General features: G+C 56.2%; 2 protein-coding genes across 3 annotated transcripts; one reads left to right on the forward strand and one right to left on the reverse strand.

Moving 5' to 3' along the window:
* Nucleotides 1-252: 252 nt before the first annotated feature.
* Nucleotides 253-6116, reverse strand: LOC144276710 (protein ABHD15-like). Its single transcript, XM_077836972.1, is given in 4 exon segments — nucleotides 253-1827; nucleotides 2868-3220; nucleotides 5698-6098; nucleotides 6101-6116. Coding segments are annotated over 4 exon segments (1290 nt in total). The 3' UTR covers nucleotides 253-1307.
* Nucleotides 6117-11124: 5008 nt separating this feature from the next.
* WDR81 (WD repeat domain 81) lies at nucleotides 11125-24734 on the forward strand. 2 transcript variants are annotated; one of them, XM_077836965.1, is made up of 11 exons: nucleotides 11125-11195; nucleotides 11941-15542; nucleotides 15935-16042; nucleotides 16276-16466; nucleotides 18394-18584; nucleotides 18926-19091; nucleotides 19226-19391; nucleotides 19759-20457; nucleotides 21043-21188; nucleotides 21427-21606; nucleotides 22709-24734. In XM_077836965.1, the coding sequence occupies exons 2-11, from the start codon at nucleotides 11978-11980 to the stop codon at nucleotides 23024-23026; spliced, it is 5730 nt and encodes a 1909-aa protein (XP_077693091.1). In that variant the 5' UTR covers nucleotides 11125-11195; nucleotides 11941-11977; the 3' UTR covers nucleotides 23027-24734. The 2 variants fall into 2 exon arrangements, with proteins under 2 accessions (XP_077693091.1, XP_077693092.1); XM_077836966.1 differs by lacking the exons at nucleotides 11125-11195; nucleotides 11941-15542 and adding an exon at nucleotides 15581-15834.
* Nucleotides 24735-24790: the final 56 nt, after the last annotated feature.

The following is a 24790-nucleotide window of genomic DNA, read 5'->3' on the forward strand; positions in this document are numbered from 1 at the left end:
GGGAACACAGCATCAGCCAGTGGTTGTGGTGGACTTATAACGTGCTGGTGTTTGTTATGGAGGCATAAAGTACCCTTGTGGCTTCCCTATGGGGACAGAGCTCAGCTGTCCGGCTGCGGTGTGTGGTAACTGAACTGAGCATTAGTGTGCAAAGTGGGGGAGTGTGTGTGCACACCTGTGGGTGCATTCATCTGTGAGTGTGCACACATGTACGACAGGTCTGTGAATGAGTGTCCACTGATCCCAGTGAGATGCAGAACAGGAAGGAAGACATCCGTCTTTGAGCTTAAAATAACATTTCAAGCATCCTTTAGTCTTGTCATGGAGCCCTAATGAAGAATGCCAGTTAGCCTGCACACACGGGCAAGGAGGTACAACTACACAACAGGGGTGCATTACAGATGAGGGCCCAGGAGCGTCTAGCACTGCATCACCCAGCTACGTACAGCAGTTCCAGCCTCAAGAAGGGAATCTATGCTGATTACTTCCTTATTTTTATAGCTATGTGGAGAAAAGTAACAGGCCCAAAATGCTGCCCAGGCAGTGACCCTGAGTCACCCCTGATCATTCTGCTGCAGCCTCCCTCCCGACTCTCAGCTACCCCCATTTGCTTGGACACATGTAAAACCTAGAGATATGCTCACTGCAGCAGGGCCTGTGTCTTCATATGTCTTCCATGAAGCACTCAGCATAAATTCGGGTGCTACAAAATAAATAAGAATCATTCATCCCTCTCTGTTCCATTGCAGCATAGCACCTGGCTGGGCCCCAATCTTCTAGCACTGGGACATCACAGTACCTGGCAACCATCCGCAAAGGCACAGAAACACATCACATTATCACAACCAGGAGCCACTGGCCCTGGGACACAAACACCACTTCTGACAGGGCAGCACCTGAGATGCTGACACCCAGCCAGGACGCAGCACCTCTGTCACGCTGCAGTTAGCACCTAACATGATCCAGTTGTTCACTGAAATACTATGTTCTTGCTCAGAGCCGTCCCTTCGGGGTGACCACTCCAGGCCCTGTGCTTTTGGGGGGCCCCAGGCCGGCGCGATTGGCCAGGGTGGTCGGTCCTGGAAGAGACGAATCCATCTCTTTCGCCCTGGGTCCTGCACCCCACTAGGGATGGCCCTGTTCTTGTTACAAAGAGTCACAGTCCCAAGAGCGGGGCCGGGGCGGGGAGGGTATGGCACAACCCAGCTGTCTGGGCTGCTGAGACACCATCCAGGTGCAACTGATGAGACAGTGCTCTCGGCAAAGGTCAGCAGAACGTCCTCCAGATGCCGAGTGAAGAGCAGCTGTCAGTGGGTGTAGGAGCGCTGCCAGCTGTAAATGTCAGGCGTATTGTGGGGGCAACAGGACTCCTGCCTGCAGCCACTTCTGCCCTGGGTGACCTTCAGCACCGGCCGGGCCCCTCTCTTCTTGGCCTGGCCCTTCAGTTTGTCCTCTGTGAGGAGGAAATCCACAGTGGAGTGGAAGAATTCCAGCAGCACCTCATGGCTCCAGAAGGCACCACCCAGGCTATCCTTGAAGAAGCCGCAGTGTCCGCCTCCCTGGGTGAGCACTAGGAAGAAGTAGGGGTTTGTCTCAAACAGGTCGAGGGGCAGCGTGTCCCTGGGGGCCCCACACATGGGGTCGTCCTGGCTGCAGATGCACAGCACTGGTACTGCTACCTCGTCTACGTCCCGCAGGGGGTTGTTCCTCTCCCAGTACAAGTCCCAGGTCTGGGCCTGGCAGAACAAGACCTCCTCCAGCTCCCTCAGTGACTGGCCCCCAAAGAAACGATCCAGGGGAAGAACCTCCCCTAGCACCGTGGCAAACCTGGGGAGACAGACACTGGTGAGAGCCCAAGCAGGAGAATGAGGAGGGGGGACTGTGCTGGGGGAGGTTCATTGATTGAGCATGGGGCAGCTCCCCATGGCTCTATCTGGGATAGAAAAGGCCTTCTCCCTTCGTCCACCTCCCCCAGGGCTCTGCAGCTCCCCACCTTGTGCTGAGAAGCATTCTCACTAACCAGGACTGCTCCAGCTACACCCTAGGGCAGAGGTGGGCAAACTATGGCCCGCGGGATCATCCTGCCCATCCCCTGAGCTCCTGGCCAGGGAAGCTAGTCCCTGGCCCCTCCCCTGCTGTCCCCTCTCCCCCGCAGCCTCAGTGCACCACCAGGCTCCTGGCCCGCAGCTCCTGCCGGGCAGTGCAGGTGGCGTGGCTGGCTCTGGCCAGGCAGTGGGGCTGCGGGCTCCTCTGAGCAGTATGGTAAGGGGGCGGGGGGATTGGATAAGGGGCAGGCAATTCCGGTGGGCAGTCAGGGGATGGGAAACGGGGGGCGGGGGGTAGGATAGGCATGGGAGTCCCAGGGGGCCTGTCTGTGGGTGGGGGTGTGAATAGAGGTCAGGTCAGTCAGGGCCCGGGACAGGGAGCGAGGCGGTTGGATAGGGGGTGGGGTCCGGGTGGGGTGGTTAGGGGCAAGGGCCCTGGGAGGGGGTAGTCAGGGACAAGGAGCAGGGGGAGTTGGATAGGTCGGAGGTTCTGAGGGGGGCAGTCAGGGGGCGGGAAGTGGGAGGGGGCCAGGCCATTTGGGGAGGCACAGCCTTCCCTACCCGGCCCTCCATAGAGTTTCACAATGTCGATGTGGCCCTCAGGCCAAAGGATCACCAGCTCAGTCCCCTATCTGCTGATCCCACAGGATCTCACGTGGGTCCATGGGACAAGGGCAAAAGCCACTGGGATCCCTCAGTGCACTGCAAAGCTGCACTCATGGCATGGTGGAGCTGGGAGGCTGTGGCTCATTGCTTCAGACACGGCAGGGCCAGGCCATTGCTACACGCTGTCCATCTCAGCCCCAGAGATGAGTCACTCACCGGCTAAGCCACACCTTCTGGGACATGAGCAAGAGTTGCTGCCATAGCCAGGGGCACCCAGCTTCAAACCATCCCCGAGGATCAAAGATGGGGGAGATGCAGCCAGCAGCTGTCAGGTGGCTAGAGGAACCACATTCTCCCAGGTAGGAGAACAGGAGCCCTGCCCCAGTGCTCTCCCCCACTGCAAAGAGCAGGGCCCCTGGGCACTGGGAGCGGATGTACCGGATGGCTTCTCGCAGGTCAGCAGGATCCCCATACGGCTGTAGCGCGGTAGTGCTTAGGGGGCAGTCGTTCTGGCCGCGGCGGTTAAAGACAACAGGATGGTAGCCATGAAGGAGTGCCACGTGACATAGCTAGACCAGACAACGGGAGTCACTGTGAGTGCCCTGGGAACAACAGGGAAGGACAGCCTGTCTGCTCTGAGGGCCCCACCCCCGGGCTGCTCTACCAGCTGGTGGGTTAGGGCAGAGCCATCCCTTGGGTAGGACGCATCGGGGTGACCACTCTGGGCCCCATGCTTTGGGGGGCCCTGTGGGCTGGTGCGATTGGCCAGCATGGTCAGTCCTGGAAGAGACAAATCCGTCACTTCCGCCCTGCCCCATCCCCCCCCCCCCCGTCCCCAGGGACGGCCCTGGGTTAGGGACTCAGACACCAGGAGAAACCTGTGATCACACCTGGAATCCAGGTCAGGATTCTTCCCTGTGGCCATTATCTATGTCTTTATGAATGACCCAGGTGATGGGTCGCAGAAGCCTGTTCCTCTGCTCAGTGCCATGGTATCCCTGCCTGGAATGTTTCCCTCATTCTTCCTTTCCGCAGTGTCCTGATCCCTGGCCATGCGGCCTTGGTCCCTGTCTCCTGGCCTCGGGCGCCACACGCAGGCCGAGGTTTGCAGACGTGCTCACTAATGTGGGCATCCAACCAGAGACACCTGGGCTGATTCCCAGCGTGCTGAGGACCCACCGTCCCACTGAAGTCAGTGGGAGCCGCAGGCTCTCATGGGGGCTGGTCAGAAGCTGAGGCACCCAAATGAGCAAGCACATTGAGCACTTGGTGCCTTTAATCTCTGCGTCAGCCCCTCCATCCCCAACTCAGTCGTGTGCCCATCTCTGGCCTGCTCCCACTGGGATAAATCCATCTATTAATTGGGTGAAGCCAATACAGTACCAGGGGAGTCACCCACAGCCCCCGCCCTGCTGCAGCACAGCCCCAAACAGCACTGACCATTCAGCTTTCTATCGCACCATCCACTCACCTCTAAGTCCATGAGCCCTACCCCTCACCCTCATAGAAGATCAGGGTTGGAAGGGACCTCAGGAGGTCATCTAGTCCAACCCCCTGCTCAAAGCAGGGCCAACCCCAACTAAATCATCCCAGTCGGGGCTTTGTCAAGCCAGGCCTTAAAAACCTCTAAGGAAGGAGATTCCACCACCTCCCTAGTAACCCGTTCCAGTACTTCACCACCCTCCTCGTGAATAAGTTTTTTCTAATATCCTCCCTGGTCTCTCCCTGCAAGAGGGAGGTTTCTGCCCCAGATGGTCAGATGGGTTGGCTGCATTTCCCAGGTGCAATGGCATTTTGTTATTTTCTGCCCTTGCTTCCCATCTCCCTAGCTCCCTTTGTTTGCAACTCCTCCCAATTCAGCATCATTGGAAAATTTAACTGGCATCTTCTTTACCCCTTTCCAGATGGGCATCACGTAGGGGAAGGGTTTAAATAACAGGAATGATTAATGAAGCTGTTAAAGAAGATCAGCACTAGGTGGTGTGGAGTGGGCAAGAGCATCAAGAGGTGTCATAGGGACCCAGCACATGTGCCGTGCTGCAGTTGGGGTCGTGTGGCACTAGGTGTGGGTGCCACTGACGGGACAACCTGGACTCAGTTGCACCGAACAGCAAAGGGAGTACAAGCTTTTCTGACCCTGAGACTGGAGTTAGCTGGGGAGCTCTCTGGCTGGTATTGACTGTGGTGTTCTAACTGCACTCACAGGCTGTGGGCTGGCCCTAGTGAGGAGGCACTAAGGCCATTTCTGGTAAGGTGAAGAGAGGTTTAAAGATGCCCAGAACGACCTACGTCTCCCAGCCCAGTCCAAGAGAATCCACTGTCTTCTCTGTAGATTCAGCTTGCCAGCTGTTGCAGCAGAGCCAAAGGGCAAATGGGGTCAGTGGGGTTGTGGGAGGATGGGGGATAAACCTCAGCACTAAATCCACTGTTAGCAGCGATTGCTAGGGGACCACTTTGGTGCTGGGCAAGGAACACACTGCTGGGGTTTATACACAGCCTTGGATAGAGAGCCTCTGCCTCGGGCGTCGGGCAGCTGGGAGACAGACTGGAGCTCCATGCAGCTGCCTGATGGGAACAGCCTGTTCTCCCTGGTGTGGTTGTGGGTGTGGGCAGGGGTTATGCAGCAATTCCCTAAGTACAGTATACCCTTCCAAATCCTGTGTGACCCCCTATGTTCTCCAGCCAGGCACAGCACTCACCCCCACTCAGCCCCAACCCAAATAGGCCATAGTGCTTCCAAACCCTCCAAACAGCCCACTTCTGCCCTGAGTCCCACCTCCCCACAAACATACACATTGTTCTGCCCCTCAAGGGTAGGGATTGGCTCCATCTCTGCGTCCTGTTGCTGTTTGTCTAAGGAAATTCTCTGAGCTGTAGCTGAAGGGGTCGGGATCATGGTCCCTTTTTCTACAAAGGGGAAAACTGAGGCGCAGGGAGGGGAAGTGACTGGCCCAAGGTTACCCAGTAAGTCAGTGGCAGAACCGGGATTGCAGTTCCTAGTGCCCAGCCCTGTTGCCCGTCACTGCCAGTCCCTCCCCCTCATTACCTTGCTGATGTTGCGGGTGACCTTCCCGAAGGAGTTGGGGACAAGCAGCAGGACAGGTGTGCTGCAGATGGTGGATGTCTGCCTCCTCTTCTGCTGTGCTGGCCCCACTGCCCAGTCCAGTGCCACCAGCCCTTCATCGCTCAGCTGCAGATAGGTCCTTACAAAATGCACCCTGCTATCCAGGGGCCCCATCATGCTGGCCAACGTCTGCAGGGTGGGGAGAGCCCTCCATGGCCAGCTGGCTTCGCATAGGCTTTTCAAGGCCTGGCACTGGCTCTCCAGGTAGGTAGCCAGCGCAGAGGGCTTGCAGACTAGCTGGGCCCCAGAGCGGCTGGGAACTTTTGCTTTCCGAACCCAAACCCGGACACACAGGAAGATGAGCAGTAGGAGGAAGCCCAGCCCCCCACCCATGGCAGCATGGCCAGGACAGAGCCTTCTTGGATCACAGGTCCCTGCTCCTCTATGGGCTCTGTGGGGCTGAATCACACACAGCCCTAGGGAGAGGAAGGAGCTGAGCCCAGGGGGCTGCGCTATCCAGACTTCCTCAGCAGACTTCCCTCCAGAGACGACAGGTTTCTAGCATGGCAAACTTCAATCTTCTGCTTTGGTAGTGAGAGAGGGTGGGGGTGGCTGGGGCGTGTGAAGCAGCAGCCTGGAGGAGGAGCTGCAGCAGTTTCCGCGTAGGTCCCAGACGCAGAGAGAGAGAACCACAGAGACCAGAGATTGTCCATTAAAGACTAACCCTTTGGGTGAGGGGGGGGACTTGGGGATGGGGTGTGTGTGAGGGATGCTGTGGGGAGAAAGGCTTCACTTGGCTGCTGGGGCAGGCAGCATCTCAGCACTCTGCACCTACCCCCTCTGGGCACAGGAGTGAGAACAACCCCAGTCCTAGGAGAGCGGGCAAAGCAAAAGGGAAACCTGGGGAAGACAGAGCCCAGGACACCCAAAGCAAAGGGCAATGGCTACTCTCAACAGCAGGTTCAGCAGCTCATGAGCAAATACAGAAGAGAAAAGGAGTTAACATTTCCCGTCCCTTATTCTCAGACTCTGGCCCTCAGAAGCAGCATTTCAAATGCTCCAACCCAGGGTTGGACGTCCAGGGCAGATGCATGGGCAAGAAGCAGGAGAGTTAACTGGGCAGTGCTTTCCAGCCCGCTCAGCGGAGCGGCTGAAATCCCCAGCTGTACTCACAGAGAACAGCTTCCCACCTCAGCAGCACTGTGCAGAGGTGGAGCACCACCTCCCTCTGGGAGCACGGCCAGCCACACCCACCATGCAGCTCACCGCTTAGCACTCACAAACCACGACACAGGAAGCATGACAGCTGATGACTAGTGGCACAAGCCCCACTGCCATTCCTTGCAGCAGCAACATGGGCTCTCTGCAGAGCTGGACCACATGGAAGCCAGGAGAATGGTCTGTTTCTCCAGCAACAACTGCCAGATCTTGGCCATCTGAGCTATGCTGGCTAAGGAACCCTGACTGCCGTGTCTAGATCTCAGACCAGTCCTGCCTGTAGCTGTGCTGAGACCAGACAAGTCTAGTCGGGGGACAGGGCACCAGAGCAGCAAGAAGCAGTGTCTATCCCCACCATCCTCCAGGGCATTTGGGTGCCTCTCACACACACATAACCCCTGCTGACATTCCACAGGGAAACCCATCCGGACACACCTCCAATGCATGTGATAGTCCAGCCAAAAAGCAAACCTAGGCTGGCTCCCAGGGATAAAGCCCTGGCTCCAAACCCCTTTACCCACAAGGCAAAGACCTTACTCCAAAGATCTTACCAATCACCCATGTCTTGGAGGCCTCCCAGTCAGGATCCAGGCCAGGCCACAGCCCAGAGATGGCTTTGGTAGCGCTCACAGATTAGTCTCGGTTTGGTGTGAGAAACAGTGTGTGAGTGTGAGTGCAGTAAAGCAGGCACACCCAAGACTGGGTTAAGGGTGCATGTGGGTCATTGGCCTTTTCTGATCCAGGAGTGCTTAATGCTCCCTTAACATTGTTTTGTATGGAACATGAATGAACAGCATCTGCAGTGATGCTAGCAGGGATACAACAACCAAGAACTATTGATCTCTTGTTCCAGGTCATAAACTGATCACAGGAAGGGGTCAGGCAGAAATGTGTCCCTAAGGGACAGCACTGCAGGTGCATTAGGTCTTCTCCAGTGCATCCTGCACTGGCCACCATATAAGGCGGACCGATGCCCAAAAGGCAGGCCATCCCACACCTCTTCCTGAAGATGCCAATTGCCCTGGGGGGTCTCTATCAGTACATGGGCTTCCCCTGAATGATGCACCAGGTGATTTACAGCCTGTTTTGTCCCTTGTTTCTTCACTGACCTTCCTGCTGCCTTGAGGGCTGTTTCATCCCCATAAATAATTACTCAGCAGAAGTTGCACAAGTCCCTGAATCAACACTGGTGAGAACAGGTGCGGCCAGAGCAGGAACTTGTAGCCACAGCACCAAAAGCAGCTGAGCAGGTACCACTAGGAGGCTGCGGGGCAAGGAAAGGAAAATCGCATCCCAAACCCCCAGGCCTGGGAAAGGAGGCGTGACTGGAACTGAAGGACACAGACAAGGCTGCAGGCTCAGCACCAGGAACTTAGCCCTTCACAAATGAAAAGTCTCCTTATTAAAAGTAATCCACATCATGCAGTGTCTGACACTCCCCCACAGAGGGCCCTGCCTCCTCTGGGAGCCATCTGGGCTAATGGATGCTGCCTGTTTACCCTGGACTCTTTCCTTGCACTGAAACAAAAACCCACTTACCCATGAAAGCTGGCGTGAGCAAGCGAATGGGAAGCTGTGATGGTTGCAGGACCCTGAACAAGGAGCTCACAGGATGTGCTGGTGGCACAGGGAGTGGATTCGTGACACTGTTGCTCCCAACTTCTGCTTTCTCTCTTCCTCTGTTTCTTTCTGTGGGCCACGAGGCAGACCCCAGCGCAGCTGCCACTCCACTTTGTGTGCCTCTATCCCAGGTCCCACAGTCAGCTCACAGGACTCCTAAAGTCCCTAATTCAGGTGAGAGAAAATAAGCCATTGCTTTTCTATGGAACTGACTCTGTTTGTGAAAAGGGCTCTGTGCACACGGCATGGCACATGACTGTGCCACACACAAGCAGCCTAGCTGAAAGCATGGCACTGCGGCTGTAGGAGTGTGTCACACTGCTCTGCACTGCGTGTGCAAATGACTGTGCATCAGTCTGTCTGCCATGTGCTAAACCTTCCAACAGGTGAAACTAATAAAAACCCCTCTGCCTTTCATCAGAGGGTCTGGAAGTGCTAAGAGCCAGATGGGATTCCTTCCCGGCCGTGCTCAGTGTCCAGCTGGCATTAATTTGCCCCCAAATTAAAAGTTTAGAAAACCCTGTAGTGGGGAGGGTCTAGGGAAAGGACAGAATATGGAGCACATGAACGGGTCAGTAGCCTTTATTTGGGTGGGTGGGAGAAAGGCATGTGCTAGATGTCCCAGGCTGAAAATTACTGTTGAGGTGCACAGAGAGCTCAGGACTGAAACTGCAAGGCCAGGTTGCAAGTCAGCAGCGCCAGGCTGAGCTGCGTGGGCGGTGTCTGGCTGTTTACCCTGATCACACCGCACCATCTCACCTCCCCACTTCCTTGCTGTGGATGGAGGAGCGGGCCATGTAGTTCTGTGTTGCTTTCGTTTCTGTAGTGACTTGCCCACTTCCGGCCCTGTGTGGCTCTCAGCCATGCAACCCCATGGGCCCTGCACTAGAGCACCAATCTGCACAGCAGCGTCTCTCTGTACAGCATCATCCCAATATCTGTCCTTGCTGCGGCTTCTCTCTCTTTCCCAGGCCAGGCTGGGGAATAAAAAGATTCTGTCCAAGGTGACGAAGGCCAGACATGCAGGGAATTACCATGGGGACCTATCCAGCAGCCCTATGGTGATGGCCTCAGAAGCTGGAGGATGCCATAAGAACATCCATACTTGCTCATACCAAAGGTCCATCAAGCCCAGTATCCTGTTCTCTGACAGTGGCCAATGATAGGTGCCCCAACGGGAATGAACAGACAGGTTATCATAAAGTGATTCATGCCCTGTCACCCAATCTCAGCTTCTGGTGGACAGAGGCTAGGGACACCACTCCTGCCCATCCTAGCTAATAGCCATTGATGGACCTATCTTCCATGAATCTATCTAGCTCCCTTTTGAACCTTGTTATAGTATTGGCAAGGAGTTCCAGAGGTTGACAGTGCGTTGCTTGAAAAAATACTTTCTTGTGTTTGTTTTAAACCTGCTACCTATTAATTTCATTTGGTGGCCCCTTGTTCTTGTGTTATGAGATGGAGTAAATAACACTTTCTTATTTACTTTCTCTATACCACTCAAGATTTTATAGACCTCCATCATATCCCCCCTTAGTCGCCTCTTTTCCAAGCTGAAAAGTCCCAGTCTTCTTAATCTCTCCTCATATGGCAGCCGTTCTATACCCCTAATAATTTTTGTTGCCCTTTTCTGAACCTTTTTCAATTCCAATATGTCTTTTTTGAGATGGGGCGACCACATCCGCACACAGTACTCAAGGTGTGGGCGTACCATGGATTTATATGGAGGCAGTATGATATTTTCTGAATCTTCCTTGATGATTCCCAACATTCTGTTCGTTTGGACAGCGGCTGCACATTGCGTGGATGTTTTCAGAGAACTATCCACGATGACGCCAAGATCTTTCTTGAGTGGTAACCGCTAATTTAGACCCCATCACTGTATATGTATAGTTGGGATTATGTTTTCCAATGTGCATTACTTTGCATTTATCAACATTAAATTTCATCTGCCATTTGGTTGCCCGTGCAGGGGCAGTGGGCCCTAGGTAGGCCAGTCACCTAGTTTTAAGCTGGCTAGCCCTCTTTTGGGGAAGGGCTGTCCTTGTCCAGCATAACTGGGGAGAACAGGATGTTGCAGAGCACCCGGCTGGGTGGGGTCACAGGTGGGAACTACTGGAACATCCGCTCCTGGGGGCTGCGCCCCTGGGCACCCCGTGGGCCAGCTGAAGGGAGGTGGGCGCAGGGGCGGAGAGCCCCTGGGGGAGCTCACGGCTGAAGGGAAAAGCCTGGTACCAGCGTCACACCGTCCGCGATCTCCGTCCCTCCCATGCTAGAAATGGGGCTCCGCTCAGGCGGGAGCAGGGGCCGGGGGTCAGGACCAGCCGCGAGAACCTGCCCCCGCCAGCAGCCGCGGGACCCAGGCACCGCCCGGGCCGGAGGGAGCCGCGCGCCGGGGCCCGGGCCGGAGGGAGCCGCGCGCCGGGGCCCGGGCCCGGGGCTCCGCCAGGCCCGGCTCAGACCCCGCCAGGGCCCCGCCCGGCGCCTCCCCACGTGGAGTTTGTTTCCCGGGGAAGCGCCGCACGTGACCGGCATCAGCTGATCCAACATGGCCGGGGCCCGGGCCGCCCCCGCCCGCCGGGGGTAAGGGCTCGGGCCGGCGCCCGCCCGGGGAGCCCCGCGCCGCGCCGCGGCCGCAGGTACGGGCCGGCCCGGGCGGGGGCGGAGACGGGGCCGCTGCGGGGCCCGGCCCGGCTCGGCTCCCCCTCGCCCCGGCGCAGTGCCCCGTGGGAGGAGCGTGTCCCCCTTCCCGGGGCCCGGCCCGGCTCCGCCCGCAGCGGGGGGCGCGGGGCTGGCCAGGCTCCAGGGGTCGGGCGAGCTCCATTGAAAGCTCCCCGCCCGGCGGCGCCCCGGGTCTGGGGGCGGCGGCGGCCGGCCGGCGGCGCTGCCCGGCTCTGGGGGGGGGCGGCCGGCCGGCGGCGCCCCGGCTCGGGGGGGGGGGGGCGGCCATGTGCTGCTCTTGCCCAGATTTAATGCTGCTGCCACCGCTCTCCTGAGCGCGGCCTGGCCAGCCCTGTGGCGCATGGCAGAGCAGTAAGGCACTGGCCTCAGGCGACCCCCGTTCAGGAGCGAGTCTTGAGCCCTAGGTCTGTCCACACTGCGGGGGGGACTGAGCTTCCCAGCCCGGGGAAGACAGACCCACACTAGCAAGGCTTGAACTAGTGGCTAAAGGCGGAGGCTGGACTAGCCACCAGAACGCGGGGCCTCTGGACTCTCTGTTTCCAGCAGTCCTAGCCCCAGCCCTTAGCGTGGGTCTGTCTGCCTGGGCTGGGAGGAGCGCAGATACCCTATGGCTGAGGAGAGTCCTCGAGCCCCATGCGCATGGGTGGAATCGCAGCCCCCAAGCTGACTGTCTCATTTAAAGTGTGTCTGTTTCCCACACAGACCGCTGAGCTGTGGAACGCACCGGTGCCAGACCACCATGGAGTGTCTCCTCAGGAGAGCGGAAAAAGACCTGAATATTGACCACAGGCAGCTCGCTGCTGCTGCTGAGGGGACCCATCTCATTGCCTTTGTCCCAGTGAAGTGGCTAGTGAGCCTGAAGGAGCGCAGGGTGCTGCCCAGCCTGTGCCCCCGGCCCGAGGGGCTGAGCGAGGTGGAGGTGAGGACTTTCCTTCAGCACTCTGTGCAGAAGCTGCCTGTTGGCTGGACGAGAGTGGAAATCCATGGTCTGAGGAAAGAGAGGCTGGCTTATCCGCTGACTCTACACCACAGTGCGCAGGACAATCGGAACGGGGGCGTGGAAACACTCCATGGGTTCATGCAGAACGTTGCCTCCCAGAATTATAGAAACTTGTGGCACAGAGCTCACCGCCTGTATGTGCAGCCGTCCTGTCATGCTCACATGCCGCCCACGATGCAGGCCCTGGACATGCTCAGAGTGGCTCTTCAGAAGATCTACGGCTGCCCTTTTCTCCAGGTGGGTAGGAGTGTCCAATATGCCTCTCCTGCCAAAGAAGGTTCTATAGCCACAAAGGGGACGTCCTCCTGCCCAAACATCCTCCGAGCAGAAGCTCTTCTGGAGTCAGCTAACATGCTGTACATCATCTACCCATATGTGCAGTATTGCTTGCATGACATTGTGACCTTCAGCCCTGCGAAGCTCACCAACAGCCATGCCAAGGTCCTTTTCATCCTCTTCCATGTCCTGCAGGCTATGAGGGCCTGTCACCAAGCAGGGTTGGCATGTGGCCCCTTCTCCCTTCGCGATGTGGCAGTTGATGAGAAGCTGTGCAGCAGGCTCAGAATTAACCTCCGTGAGTATGAGAAACCAAAGGAGGAAGAGAGGGATCTGAGAGCTGAAGAAGAACAAAGGGCTGAGAAAAGCAGGGCTGTGGAATGGACTGGGACGGAGGCTAGGTGCACAGCTTGCCAGGAGGAGCTCAGGGGCCTTGTGCTGGATTGGGTGCATGGGCGAGTCAGTAACTTCCACTACCTTATGCAACTGAACCGCCTGTCTGGACGGAGAATGGGAGACCCCAACTACCACCCGGTTCTCCCCTGGGTGGTGGATTTCACCACCAAAAATGGCAAGTTTAGAGACCTAAGAAAATCCAAGTTCCGCCTCAATAAAGGAGACAAGCAGTTGGACTTCACCTACGAGATGACCAAGCAGGCATTTGCAGCCGGAGGATCAAGTGGAGAACAGCTCCATGTGCCCCACCATATCTCCGACGTGCTCTCGGACATCACCTACTACGTCTACACTGCCCGGAGGACACCCAAGGCTGTGCTCTGTTGTCATGTGAGATCGCAGTGGGAGCCAAATGAATATCCAGCTAGCATGGAGCGCATGCAGAGCTGGACTCCAGATGAGTGTATCCCTGAGTTCTACACAGACCCCACCATCTTTAAATCCATTCATTCTGACATGCCTGACCTGGATGTGCCATCCTGGTGCAGCTCCTGTGAGGAGTTCATTGAAGTCCATCGCATGCTGCTGGAGAGCAGGGAAGTCTCTCAGGATCTCCACCACTGGATTGACCTCACTTTTGGCTACAAGCTGCTGGGGAAGGATGCTGTCAAGGAGAAAAATGTCTGCCTCCATCTGGTGGACAACCATACCCATCTGACCAGCTATGGAGTGGTGCAGCTCTTTGACCAGCCACATCCCAGACGCATGGTGGGACTTGCATACGTACCCGCTGAAGCGCCAGTCATTGCGCGACCTCTCATCCAGCATGCCAGAGAGACAATAGTCCTAGAGGATGTCCAGGGTCAGATGGGTGATGGGGTCAATGGGCTGGTCTTGGAAGCCACTCCTTGTGAAACGAGCTGGTCTGGTGACAAATCCATCAGTGGTGAGGATGACTTGGAGCAAGGCACTGAAGCTCTGGATTCCATTCCTGCAGCTGGCAGAGCCGCCGACCAGCCCTGTCCCTGCATGCCTTCAGCTCAGCCCTCCAACCTCCCTGCCTATCCTACAGAGGGCAAAACCTCAAATGTCCGGCCTAATCGAAGGAGTAAGCCTGGTGTTGTGGATCAAGCTGAAAGGGACAAGATGAAGATTACACTTCCTGAGGGTTTTAATCCCGTCCAGGCCCTGGAAGAGCTGGAAAAACTGGATAACTTCTTGGTTAAAGGCTTAAACAGTGAGATGGAGCTGATGGAGCAGCCACGGGTGGAGCCGCCGCTGCGCCTCTCAGGTCTTTTCCAGAGAGACATGCAGGCACTGGGAGTTCTGATAGCTGAGATTGTGTTTGCGCCGAGGGTTCGCACCCTGAAGCCAGATGCCTCCCTGCTGGAGCGGTTCCTGACCATTCGGAATCTTTGCCAGTATCACCCGAAGGAGATCCCAGCCCCGCTCCAGCACATGCTGGATACTTTGCTGCAGCTGAACATGCCTCAGGGGAGACTTTTAAAGAACAAAGTGGCCAAGAACAGAGTCCAGCTTTTTGAGTACAAACCTGTTTCCCAGGGTCTTCCGCCACCCAGCCCCTTGCAGTTCCTTAGTCCTTTCAGCTCAGTTGTTCCCTTCCCTCCATATTTCCCATCTCTGCACAAATTCATTTTCACCTACCAGTCAAAGAAAGTGGAGGATGAGAGTCAGGGCCGTGAGCTTGTTTTCCAGCTGTGGCAGCAGCTGGAGGGGATCCTCTGTGAAATCACTCCTGAAGGCTTGGAGATCCTGCTGCCCTTCATTTTATCTCTGATGTCGGAGGAGAACACTGCAGTCTATACAGCCTGGTACCTGTTTGAACCCATAGCAAAAGCTTTGGGCCCCAAGAATGCAAACAAGTACCTGCTCAAGCCCCTGATTGGTGCATATGAGAATCCCTGCTGCCTCCATGGCCGGTTTTACTTGTACACAGACTGCTTTGTGGCCCAGTTAATGGTGCGTCTGGGGCTGCAGTCCTTCCTCTCTAATCTGCTGGCTCACATCCTGCAGATCCTTGTTGGCGTTGAGAGCTCCCGGGAAGAAAGTAAGTCCCTTCTGGGAATGGCAGAAGATGAGGAGAGTGGAGGAGGCAGCCCAGTTTCCTGTGCATTTGGGGAAGAGATCAAAATGGATGTGGATCATGGTTCCCCGGCACTTGACCTTTTGGATTACACATCTGGAGTCAGCTTCCACGACCAGGTCTATCTGCCAGAGAACGAGGACTTCCAGAGTGGCCTCTATGTCAACGAGTCCCTGCAGCCTCAGGAGCAGGAGCTGCTCAGCCTCGGGCGGCTGAGTGACAAAAGCAGCGCCAGTGAAGTGTCGTCGGGAGAGGACAGACCTGCAGATGGGGATTCCCAGAAGGACAAGAGTAGCCTGAAGTCTGTGGACAGCAGTCAGGACCTGAAGCAGAGTGAAGACTCTGAGGAGGAAGAAGAGGAGGTGGAGGAGGAGGAGGAGGCCACAGTTACTACAGAGCTTACCCTGTCAGTGGGCACTGGTCCTTCCACGGATGCTGCCCTGGCTGATGACCACAGTGAGCCAGAGGAGGGGGACGAGCAGGAGCTGCATGACCACTCTGAAGATAAAGAGCAGACGATTCTCCTGGGTAAGAGCTGCACTTAGATGTCCGTCTGTCCGAGGTGGTGAGTGACTGGTGCAGCAATGGGAGAGGGAGATGGGAAGCCAGCCCCATGCAGGAGGAGCTGAAACCAGCTCTGGACATGCTCCTGAATTCTCCAGGAAGGGGATCAGAGCAAATCTGAATCTATCAAATGGACACTTTAATAGGGTGGAAGATGGAGTCCTGATGTTGCCGCTTGGCTGATGCAGCTGGCAGGGTGCTTGACAGAAGCCCAGGCGATGCTGTGGGTCAGGAGTCAGCTATGTGGGGAGCTCTGGTGAGGACTGAGGCTCTCAGTATCCCATGGGCAGGGTCTGGGAAGCTTACAGAGTGGTAGAGTATTGCTCCTTCTCCTACTCTGTGCTCTTGTTTTGCAGACACAGCCTGTAAGATGGTGAGGTGGCTCTCGGCCAAACTGGGCCCTACTGTGACATCCCGTTACATTGCAAGGAACCTGCTCCGTCTCCTCACATCCTGCTATATCGGTAATGTCGTTCCACCTGCTTTAGAGGCCCTTTGAAGGGCTGCTCCTCTGACTGTGTCCTAAAGCAATCTGCTGTGAATGCTGCCCTCCCCGAGAAGGGGTGCAGACCTAACTGCATGGCGTGCATGACTGGCTGGGGGGTGGACAGGACCCGCATGTGAGTCTTGGGATGAATGTGCCCTTTGCGATTCAGCACAGCGTGTGTCTCAGCTCACTGAGCTGTCTCTCTGGCAGGTCCTACCAGACAGCAGTTTGTACCAAGCAATGAGGAAAACAGTCCTCTGAATGCGGGAAACATCTACCAGAAGCGACCAGTGCTGGGGGACCAGGTGTCCAAGCCAGTCCTGGCCTGTCTCATGTATATGGCATACCTGTATGGAGAGCCTGTTCTGACTTATCAGTACCTGCCCTACATCAGCTACCTGGTTAGTGTCCCTTCTTTCTCCTTGACTTGTAGCTGTTCACGCATGTGATGGAGCGAGAGATGCATCAAATGTTGAGCTGCAGGTACGCAGGAGGGATGACATACAGCACAGGCTGCTGAGGGAGCTGCTAGTCTCCAGAGCACACGCATTAGCTGTGGTTAATCCTGGGCATTGTAAGCCGAGCAATGTCCTGCTGGGCTGCTGCTTGGCTGGGAGTTGGCAGGGAGAGCACTTTGCTGATGCAGCCAGAGCAGGAACTGCCAATTCCAGGAGTGAGTTCCCACTTTCTGCCCATGGGTGCAGTGGAGGGATTTCCTGTTTGGAAACCCTCGGTCTCCAGGAGCTCTTGGTGTAAGAGTTCTGCACTATATAGATATGGGACAGGCCCAGGAGGGATTGAAGGCATCTGCCTCTCAATTCCATACTGAAACATTAGCAAGATTTACGGGCTTCTTGGTTTGAAATTCTTAGTTGCTCCTGTTGATTATTTGGCAAAGTGTGCAGTAGAGGTGATCAAAAAATGGAACCCTGTTTAAAAAAAAAATCAACCTTGATTTTGTTTTGAGGTGTACAAAACAGATCCATTTTTATTCTCTTAAATAGTTGTTACTTTTCTACTTATAGACTCTTGCTACATGACGAATTTCAGTAACCATTTCCTTAGCATTTTTTGATTACAAATTGTGGGTGGGGAATGGCACAACAGTTCATGGAACCCTTTGGCAATGCTGGTCAGATTTCTGTGGAAAAATTTTGTTTTTGAAAAAATGCCATTTTTCAATAAAAACTTTGTGGAAACTTTCAAGCAGCTTTATCATGCAGGTGGTCAGCACAGGAGCCTGGGAGTCACTGAGTTAAGCCTCTTTCCCTACCAGCTCTCTGTGATCCATTTGCCCTGGAGGGGATTCTCAATGTCTGAAGTCAGCAGCTAGAGTTATGTTAGCAGCTGATTTGCTTTGGCCTCTTGTTTTACTCCAAATAGAGAGAGAGAGAGAGAGTGCGCGTGTGTGGGGGGGGGCACACCATGTGCTGCCTTATTGTTGCGGAACAGTGTTTGGCAACCTGATGTCGGAGAGGTGAAACTAGGGGGCACGCCCACCAACTGCTCCTGCAGGGGCTTGGCAGAAGGGTTTGTGCAAGACTGTGCTGTATTGGGTTAAAAGATGGGAAGAAACGTAGCTTGTGATCGGAAGCTGCCACCGAGAATTGTTCCCATTTTCAGTGCAAACAGCTCTCTGCCCTGCGTCTTGGGTAAGAGCATGGGTTTGTAGGGCGGATAATCTAGAAAGGATGCCTTTGGTGTTACACTGAAAAGCTCTTTAATAATGCTAACTGTGGCCAGAGCTCTGCTGTAGCCAGTGCTCTTAAGGCAGGGAAAATGGTCACGTACGTTCCAAGCCTGACCTTTGAGGTTCTGGGCCTACGCAGCTCTTCCAGCTCTGAAGCGTGCTGGGCTGGCCCCTCAGAATGTATCATTTGAATGTCACTGGCCCAGGAGTCCGGTTCCCAGGATGCTCTGCTAGCGTCCTGGCATGGCCTGGTGGTGGTGAGGCCTGTGTGCTCCGTTTCTCTTCCCCCACTCAGACTCCAGGCCTTAGTGTGTCCTGCAGGCAAACACTGTCTGTGCCATGGAATTGAAGTGCTTTGTTCTCATCACTCTCCCTCCTCCTGGCTTCTGGGTCTTTCCAGCAGGTGAGGGCTTTGGGCTCAGCCTCTCCCCTGCAGTCTGTTGGTCCCTGGTGGGGCTCGGTGCTTGAGCAATGGTTGGAAGCTCCTCTGGAGGCCATGAGAGGTGCAAGCATGAATTCCTTGGGAACTGCTCCAGAATGTGGCTTGTCTGACCTGTGCAGGGAGGCAGGTAACCATGGAATGGGAGGTGGTAATGGAGAGAGCTTATGACTGCTTGATTCTTCTTTCTGCCCTCCAGGTTGCCCCTAGCAGTGGGGTTGGCTCTGGCCGACTAAACAGCAGGAAGGAGGCTGGGCTGCTGGCAGCTGTGACTCTGACCCAGAAGATAATCGTGTGCCTTTCAGATACCACCCTGATGGATATTCTCCCCAAGATCAGCCAGGAGGTCCTGCTCCCAGTACTGGGCTTCCTGACCTCGCCTGCCATTGGGTGCGTGTAGAGAGCCATCACGCCCAGGGACCAATCAGCACCCACCAAACCCTGGCATTTCCTCTGCCTGGTGTGCATAAAACATCATGAGCAATCTAGCGGGCTGGGATAAAGCTCCCCTGGGCGGGGGTGGGTTCGGGACTGTGGGGGTCACGCTGCCATTCTGCCCCACCCCCCCGGTGGGCTCTCCTCGTGCCAGAACTCGGCGTGACACGGAGTTCATGTCTCTGGAGCTCTCTGACAGTGCTGTCTCTCCTCTGTGCTCCTGTAGGGCAAGAACCCTACGTGGGTGCACACTGTTGGTCTGCGGGGTGGGGTGGTGACTGATGTGTCCTCTTCAGGTTCCCTAGTGGTGCCCAGGCCCGCGCTGCCCTGTGTGTTAAGACCATCGGTTTAATTGCCTTGATCTGCCTGCGGATTGGGCAGGAGATGGTGCAGCAGCACTTGAGTGGCACCGTAGGAACCTTCTTTGGGGCTTTCTCACTAGTGCAGGGACTGCAGGAGCAGGTTAGTGACCATCAGTGGCCTCTGTCTCCCTCTTCCCCGTGGGGCTGTGGGCACATGGGCGTTGCAGCTCGTGGTGCCCAGGGAACGCATGAGGGGCCGGTCTCACTAGAAATCATCTGTCTTCTCTTGTCCAGGGTCTGTCTTCAAAGTCATTGAGCCCTGGTGAGACGTCTGAGCTGGAGGTGCCCTTCTCAGATGGGAGAGTGCTGCACCTGGACCCAGCCGTGCTGGCAGAGTTACAGAAGGTTTTCAGCCCAGAGATGGCCTACACCACCTATGTCCCCTTCTCTTGCCTGCTAGGTATGCTTCAGCTACCTTCTCTTCGCGGCTGGGGCCTCGTGCTAACAGTCCTTGCCCTGCACTCTGTGTTTATATGCCTGGCCTGGGGTCCAAGTGCAGCAACTGCTCTGTGCATGAGCCTTGAACCATAATACAGCATTGACGGACAGGAATAAACCCTCAGGACATCATATGGGCCTTGCCCTGCCTGCAGGGGACGGAAGATCTCCCTGCCCCTCTGACCAGGAAGGACATGTAGGTGACAGTATCTGGAGGGGCCTTGGGCCAGCAGAATACTGGATGCTCTGCGAGCCTTGTGCTATTGCTGAGGGAGATGGGGAGGCCGGGGAGAGGTTCCTTCTTCCAGAGCTGTGCTCTGTACTTTCAGGTGATGTTATCCGGACGATTGTCCCTAACCACTTGCTGGTCGGGAGACTGGCCAACTTGTACCTGGAGAGCGTGAATCCAAAGAGCTTGCCTCTGGTCAGTCCGGAGCCAGCACCGAGCACAGCCTGCTTGGACCAGGATGCCCGAGACAACGAGCCCAGTTCCAGTCACCATGAAGACAGTCACTCGGGCACCTTTGGGAGTGTGCTGGTGGGAAACCGCATTCAAGTCCCTGCGGACACACAGCACAAGGGTTCTGGCCCGCTCTGCTTCAGCCCCAGAGCTGATGGCTTTTGCCCCAGTTCTGCCAGCGAGGAGAATGTCCTGAAGCAGGATCTGCCCCGCAGTGCCCACATGCTCTGTGGGAACTGGCTGGCCTACTGGCAGTACGAGATCGGAGTGAGCCAGCACGATCCCTGCTTCCACTTCCACCAGATCAAACTGCAGAGCTTCTTGGGGCACACAGGGGCCATCAAGTGTGTGGCACCACTCAGCTGTGAGGACTTCTTCCTGAGTGGCAGCAAAGATAAGACTGTCCGTCTCTGGCCCCTCTACAACTGTGGGGACGGCACCAGTGAGACGGAGTCACGGCTCACGTACACTCAGCACAAGAAATCTGTCTTCTACGTGAGCCAGCTGGAGGCCCCACAGCAGGTGGTGAGCTGCGATGGTACTGTCCATGTCTGGGACCAGTTCACAGGTGAGGGGGCGTCTGCTGATGCAGTGTTTGAAGAGAGGGGAAGCCGGGGCAATGGTGAGAGGCTGAGCTGTACTCAGCAGGCTGTACGCTTACTGAGAAGGACCAGGCTAAATCTGTACATCTGCACCTATAGGAAACCCAGCCCTGTCCTCTTGATTTCAGAAGGAACAGCTGGGGCTTCTCTGCAGAGTAAGACAGAGTGATTCCGTTCTCCTCCTGCTCCTGGCAGAGTCTTACCTATAGGACAGAGCGGGTCCCTTGCTCTGAAGCAGCAAGTCTAGTCTGCCTCTAGAGGCAGGAGACTGGAGTAGAGGTGTCCTATGTTGCTGGTCCCAGCTGATTTCCTGGTAGAGACTGTCCTCTGTTCCCTTCCTTCTCCCTCCCCGCCCTCCTGACACCATGGGTGTCGTTGCAGCAGTGTGTGATGAGTTGCACACAAGGACTGGAATTGCCTTTGGTTCCGGGAGCCATGGCCCACGGTGCCCTGAGCGGTGACGCCTATTGGGGCAGCTTTGCTGATCCTCCCCTGCTGCAGGGAGGTAGGCAGGCTGCACTGGTGCACTCAGCCTGTTGTTCTTTTCAAAGGTAAACTTCTCCGGACCTTTGATGCACTGGACAGCAAAGTTCCCATAACCGCCGTGACCACCATGCCCTCTCCCCACAGCAGCATCTCTGTGGCCAGCGCAGACTCTGTGCTGCGCTTCATTGACCACAGGAAGCCAGGATTACAGGTACCGGGGTCTTTGCCATCTCTAGACATTGTGGGCCACCCTCTCCCTGATCTGTTCCACAGCTGCACCTACCTCCAAGGTTCTTACCAGGCCAGTCATTGCTACTCCCAGTCCATGCATGATTGGGTACCCACAAAGTGAGGCTGGTGACCTAGGCCTGGCATCCAGGCCCTCCCTGCTTCCTCTCCTGTCACTCAGTAACTGGGGCTACTCCTGTCTGTACCTCTGTCTCCTGTAGCACGAGTTCCGCTTGGCCAGTGGAGTGAGCGCTGGGCTCATCCGCTGCTTGGCTGTCAGTCCCAATGGGCGCAGCGTAATGGCTGGCTTCTCATCTGGATTCATTGTGCTGTTGGACACCAGGACTGGGCTCATCTTGAGGGGGTGGCCAGCCCATGAGGGAGATATCCTGCAGATAAAGGTGAGAGGCTGGAATAGGGCTTGGGCTGCTCCTGCATGTGGGGGACCACAGACGGCGCTAAAGGCTGAAAGTTGGCTGTGTGGGGCCTGCTGTGCGGATCCTGCTGAGCCTTGCGGCAGCAGAAAAACAGAGCTGAGGTGGGGTGTCCTGCTGCCGGTGGCTCCCGCAGCATTCAAAGGGCAGTGAGTAGATGTGCCCATTTGTCATCTTTCCCCCACTCCTTAGAAGTCTTTTAAACTCTTGGTTGACTTTTTTTTATTTTAAGGCCACCTCTGTTGCCCCCTTGCCTGGGCTTTGTGTAGGGACTGCCAGTGACTTTTGGTGCATTAGATTCTTCCAGCTCATGTTCTGTCTGAGCCAGCAGATCCCCGGTCTCCTTGCTGATGAGCAGGCATGGGCATTGTGAGGGGCAGGCCAGACACACAAGCTGGGGAGGAAGGGAGGGTGCTGCTCTCTCCCTGAGGCTAGCAGCCCCTCCCCGCTCAGGACCTCATTCTAATAAGTAACTCTTGTCCATATTTACCTGCCCTGAGGGAGCAGCGCTGGAGTTTTTGTGTCCTTGACCCAGTTCAGGTTAAACAAAGTTCACCTGCGTGGGTTGTTTACCCTCTCGCAGCACTGCTAGCCAGAGTGCAGCGGCCCCAGCCCTTTGCTCTCCTCAGTGCAGTGTGTTGCACAGTCTCAGCTGGGCCCTCAGCTCGGCATCCCTGAGCGGGGTTGTGCTTTGTGGACCTAGGCTTGGGGAGGAGAGAGTCTGGCAGTGCTGCCCGCTCTGTAATAGTAACAGGATGACAGAGGAAGGGGCAAGCCCCCAATGTGCAGGGAGAGGGCTGTCAGGTGAGGCAGAGATGCACGCTGTCGATAGTCCCTTGGGAGAGTGCCAATTGCCAGACTGCACTCAGGAGTCTGAGATGGGAGGGTGTCTCGGGCTGACAAGTTCTTGCCAGCAGGAGATGCTGTAGGTGCCCTGGTGAGAGGAGCTCAGTGCTACTCCTGTTTGCAGGGTCCGCTTCCTGTGATCTGGGGAGGGGAGAGTTGGGCTCTCAGGCTGGGGTGCTCTTAGCGCAGAAACACTGATTCACTGGCACGTTCTCTCCTGCAGGCTGCAGAGGGCAGTGTGCTAATCAGCTCATCTTCTGATCACTCCCTGACTGTCTGGAAGGAACTGGAACAGAAGCCTTTGCATCAGTATAAATCTGCTTCCGACCCCATCCATGCCTTTGACCTCTACGGCAGTGAAGTGGTGACCGGCACCGTGGCCAACAAGATTGGCGTCTACTCCATGCTGGAGTCATTGGCCAGCACGACCAAGTTGAGCTCAGAGAACTTCCGGGGTACCCTGACCAGCCTGGCTGTGTTGCCCACAAAGTGTCATCTTCTCCTGGGTTCTGATAATGGTGTGATACGTCTCCTGGCATAGTGGCCGCCACGGCCTATCTGCCTGGTGTCCTGTGCAGTCATTCCACTAGCTCTGGTAGTAGCACCTAAGGCCAATATCTTGGCTCATGGGGAAAAGGGCGTGAGGTATTTCTCTGGGATACAAGATACAGGCGGAATGTACTTGTGAAGGAGTTCTCAATAAATCACTCCCAACCTCTGCCTGCATTCAAAAAAGCCATAATGGAGGAACCTCCACTGCTGCTGGGAGAAATCTGGGCATTGCAGGGCAGCATCACCCTCCTGCAAGAGGCCTGGAGCCTTCCACACCGTGTGTGCCTGACTCCCCCTGGGACTGAGCTGCTCTCGAGAGAAAGGTGGACTCTGGGCGCTCTCCCGTCTCCCTCCAGCACAGGGGTGAGAGGCAGCCCTTGGTAAGAGGAACACAGCCACTGCCCTCCGTGGACTGCCCTCCACACTCCAGCCCAGAATTGGTGGAGCCAGCTGAGCCTGGGAACTGCCTGGTATTGGGCATGCTCCCCTATGGGGCCTGTAGGGCACTGGGCTATTTGGTTGTCCTGGACGGTGAGGGCTGAAGGGACACAAATGGGTTTTTTTTCTCAGTTTGCTTTATAGTCTGCCGCAGTCCATTTAAAAACCCCACCCCAGCCATGGCATCAATCTGGGAACCTTTCCCAGCACCCATTGTGGCTTCTCACTGATTCTAGGGCAGTGGAGGGTAGCAGAGCCAGCCATTTACCCAAGGCATAACCACCACCTGCTGCCCACCATCTGTTTGGGGGTGGGAATGCGCCTACAGAGGGGTGGGGCAGCCCCAGCTGCCAGGAGAGGCAGGAACTAGACCTGTCTGGGGGATTTCAGGCTCCCAGCCAGGCCCTCTGCCCCGAATCTCTGCATGCTCCTTGGGCAGAATGTATGTCTTTGCCTCTTCTGGGACAGGAGCTAGGGAGATCCATATCCCCCATGGCTGGGGGGGATTTCTTTTGCGTGCTCTGGAATAAGGTTGTGTTGGCTGCTCCTTTCAAAGGAGGGGCCCCATCTGTGCTGGGTGGATTCAGGCTTGGCGGGGAGGGTAGCTTGAGCCCCCCTTTGCTGTCGTATGTCACACTCTACCTTACAGGTTTAGGACACCGCGGGGCAGGACCCAGCATGCCTTGAACCCACAAAGTGCTGCCCTCTGCCCCAGGACTCCACCTCCTGCCAGAGACCGTGGCTAGAACAGCCCTCTCCAGGCAGCCGTGCTGGAGCTGTGCCCGAGGGGAAGAGGGCATTCCTTGGGCCCATCAGTGAGGGTAGCTGCCTGTCCATACCCCACGGCTCGGTTCTGCTGCAGGCTCCCTCTCGGTCCCTTGAGCTACTCTGAGCGTTTGCGGAATGGTGCGGAGGGGTTGGGAGCCTGACCAGAGGGGCCTAGCCTGAGATCAAGGCTTGGCCTGATGGAGGGGAGGAGCCTGCAGTGCCTGGGCAACTCCTGCTGGCTCTGTGTGGAGTGTAGGGACTGTGGGGAAGGGCTGTTGTCCTGCCCAGGCTGGGAGTCCCTGGGCTGCCCACTGCTGGGGGGGTCTCTGCTTCCCGTTGCCCTGCGCTTGCAGACGGAGGGTGGAGGAGATGAGCACTTAGTCCCTTGCTATCCCTCCATTCAGGGGTGGGAGGGGAACTCTGTCCCCTGTTGCCTATTAACCATTTGCAATAGATGTAAATATTTATTCTAATAAACCCTTTGAAAGAGACCAGGAGAGGAGCCTTTCTGTGTGTGGTGCAGGGGTGTGCGGTGTGGCGGTATGCG

The sequence above is a fragment of the Eretmochelys imbricata genome, chromosome 17 (genome assembly GCF_965152235.1).
Source record: "Eretmochelys imbricata isolate rEreImb1 chromosome 17, rEreImb1.hap1, whole genome shotgun sequence".
NCBI lineage: Eukaryota > Metazoa > Chordata > Testudines > Cheloniidae > Eretmochelys > Eretmochelys imbricata.

Bases quoted from the DNA above. Each gene is read 5' to 3' on its own strand.
- WDR81 (XM_077836965.1), top strand. From the start codon at position 11,978: ATGGAGTGTCTCCTCAGGAGAGCGGAAAAAGACCTGAATATTGACCAC. The intron at 19,092-19,225 runs GTTAGTGACCAT...TCTCTTGTCCAG, and splicing joins TGCAGGGACTGCAGGAGCAG to GGTCTGTCTTCAAAGTCATT. The intron at 21,607-22,708 runs GTGAGAGGCTGG...TCTCTCCTGCAG, and splicing joins GAGATATCCTGCAGATAAAG to GCTGCAGAGGGCAGTGTGCT.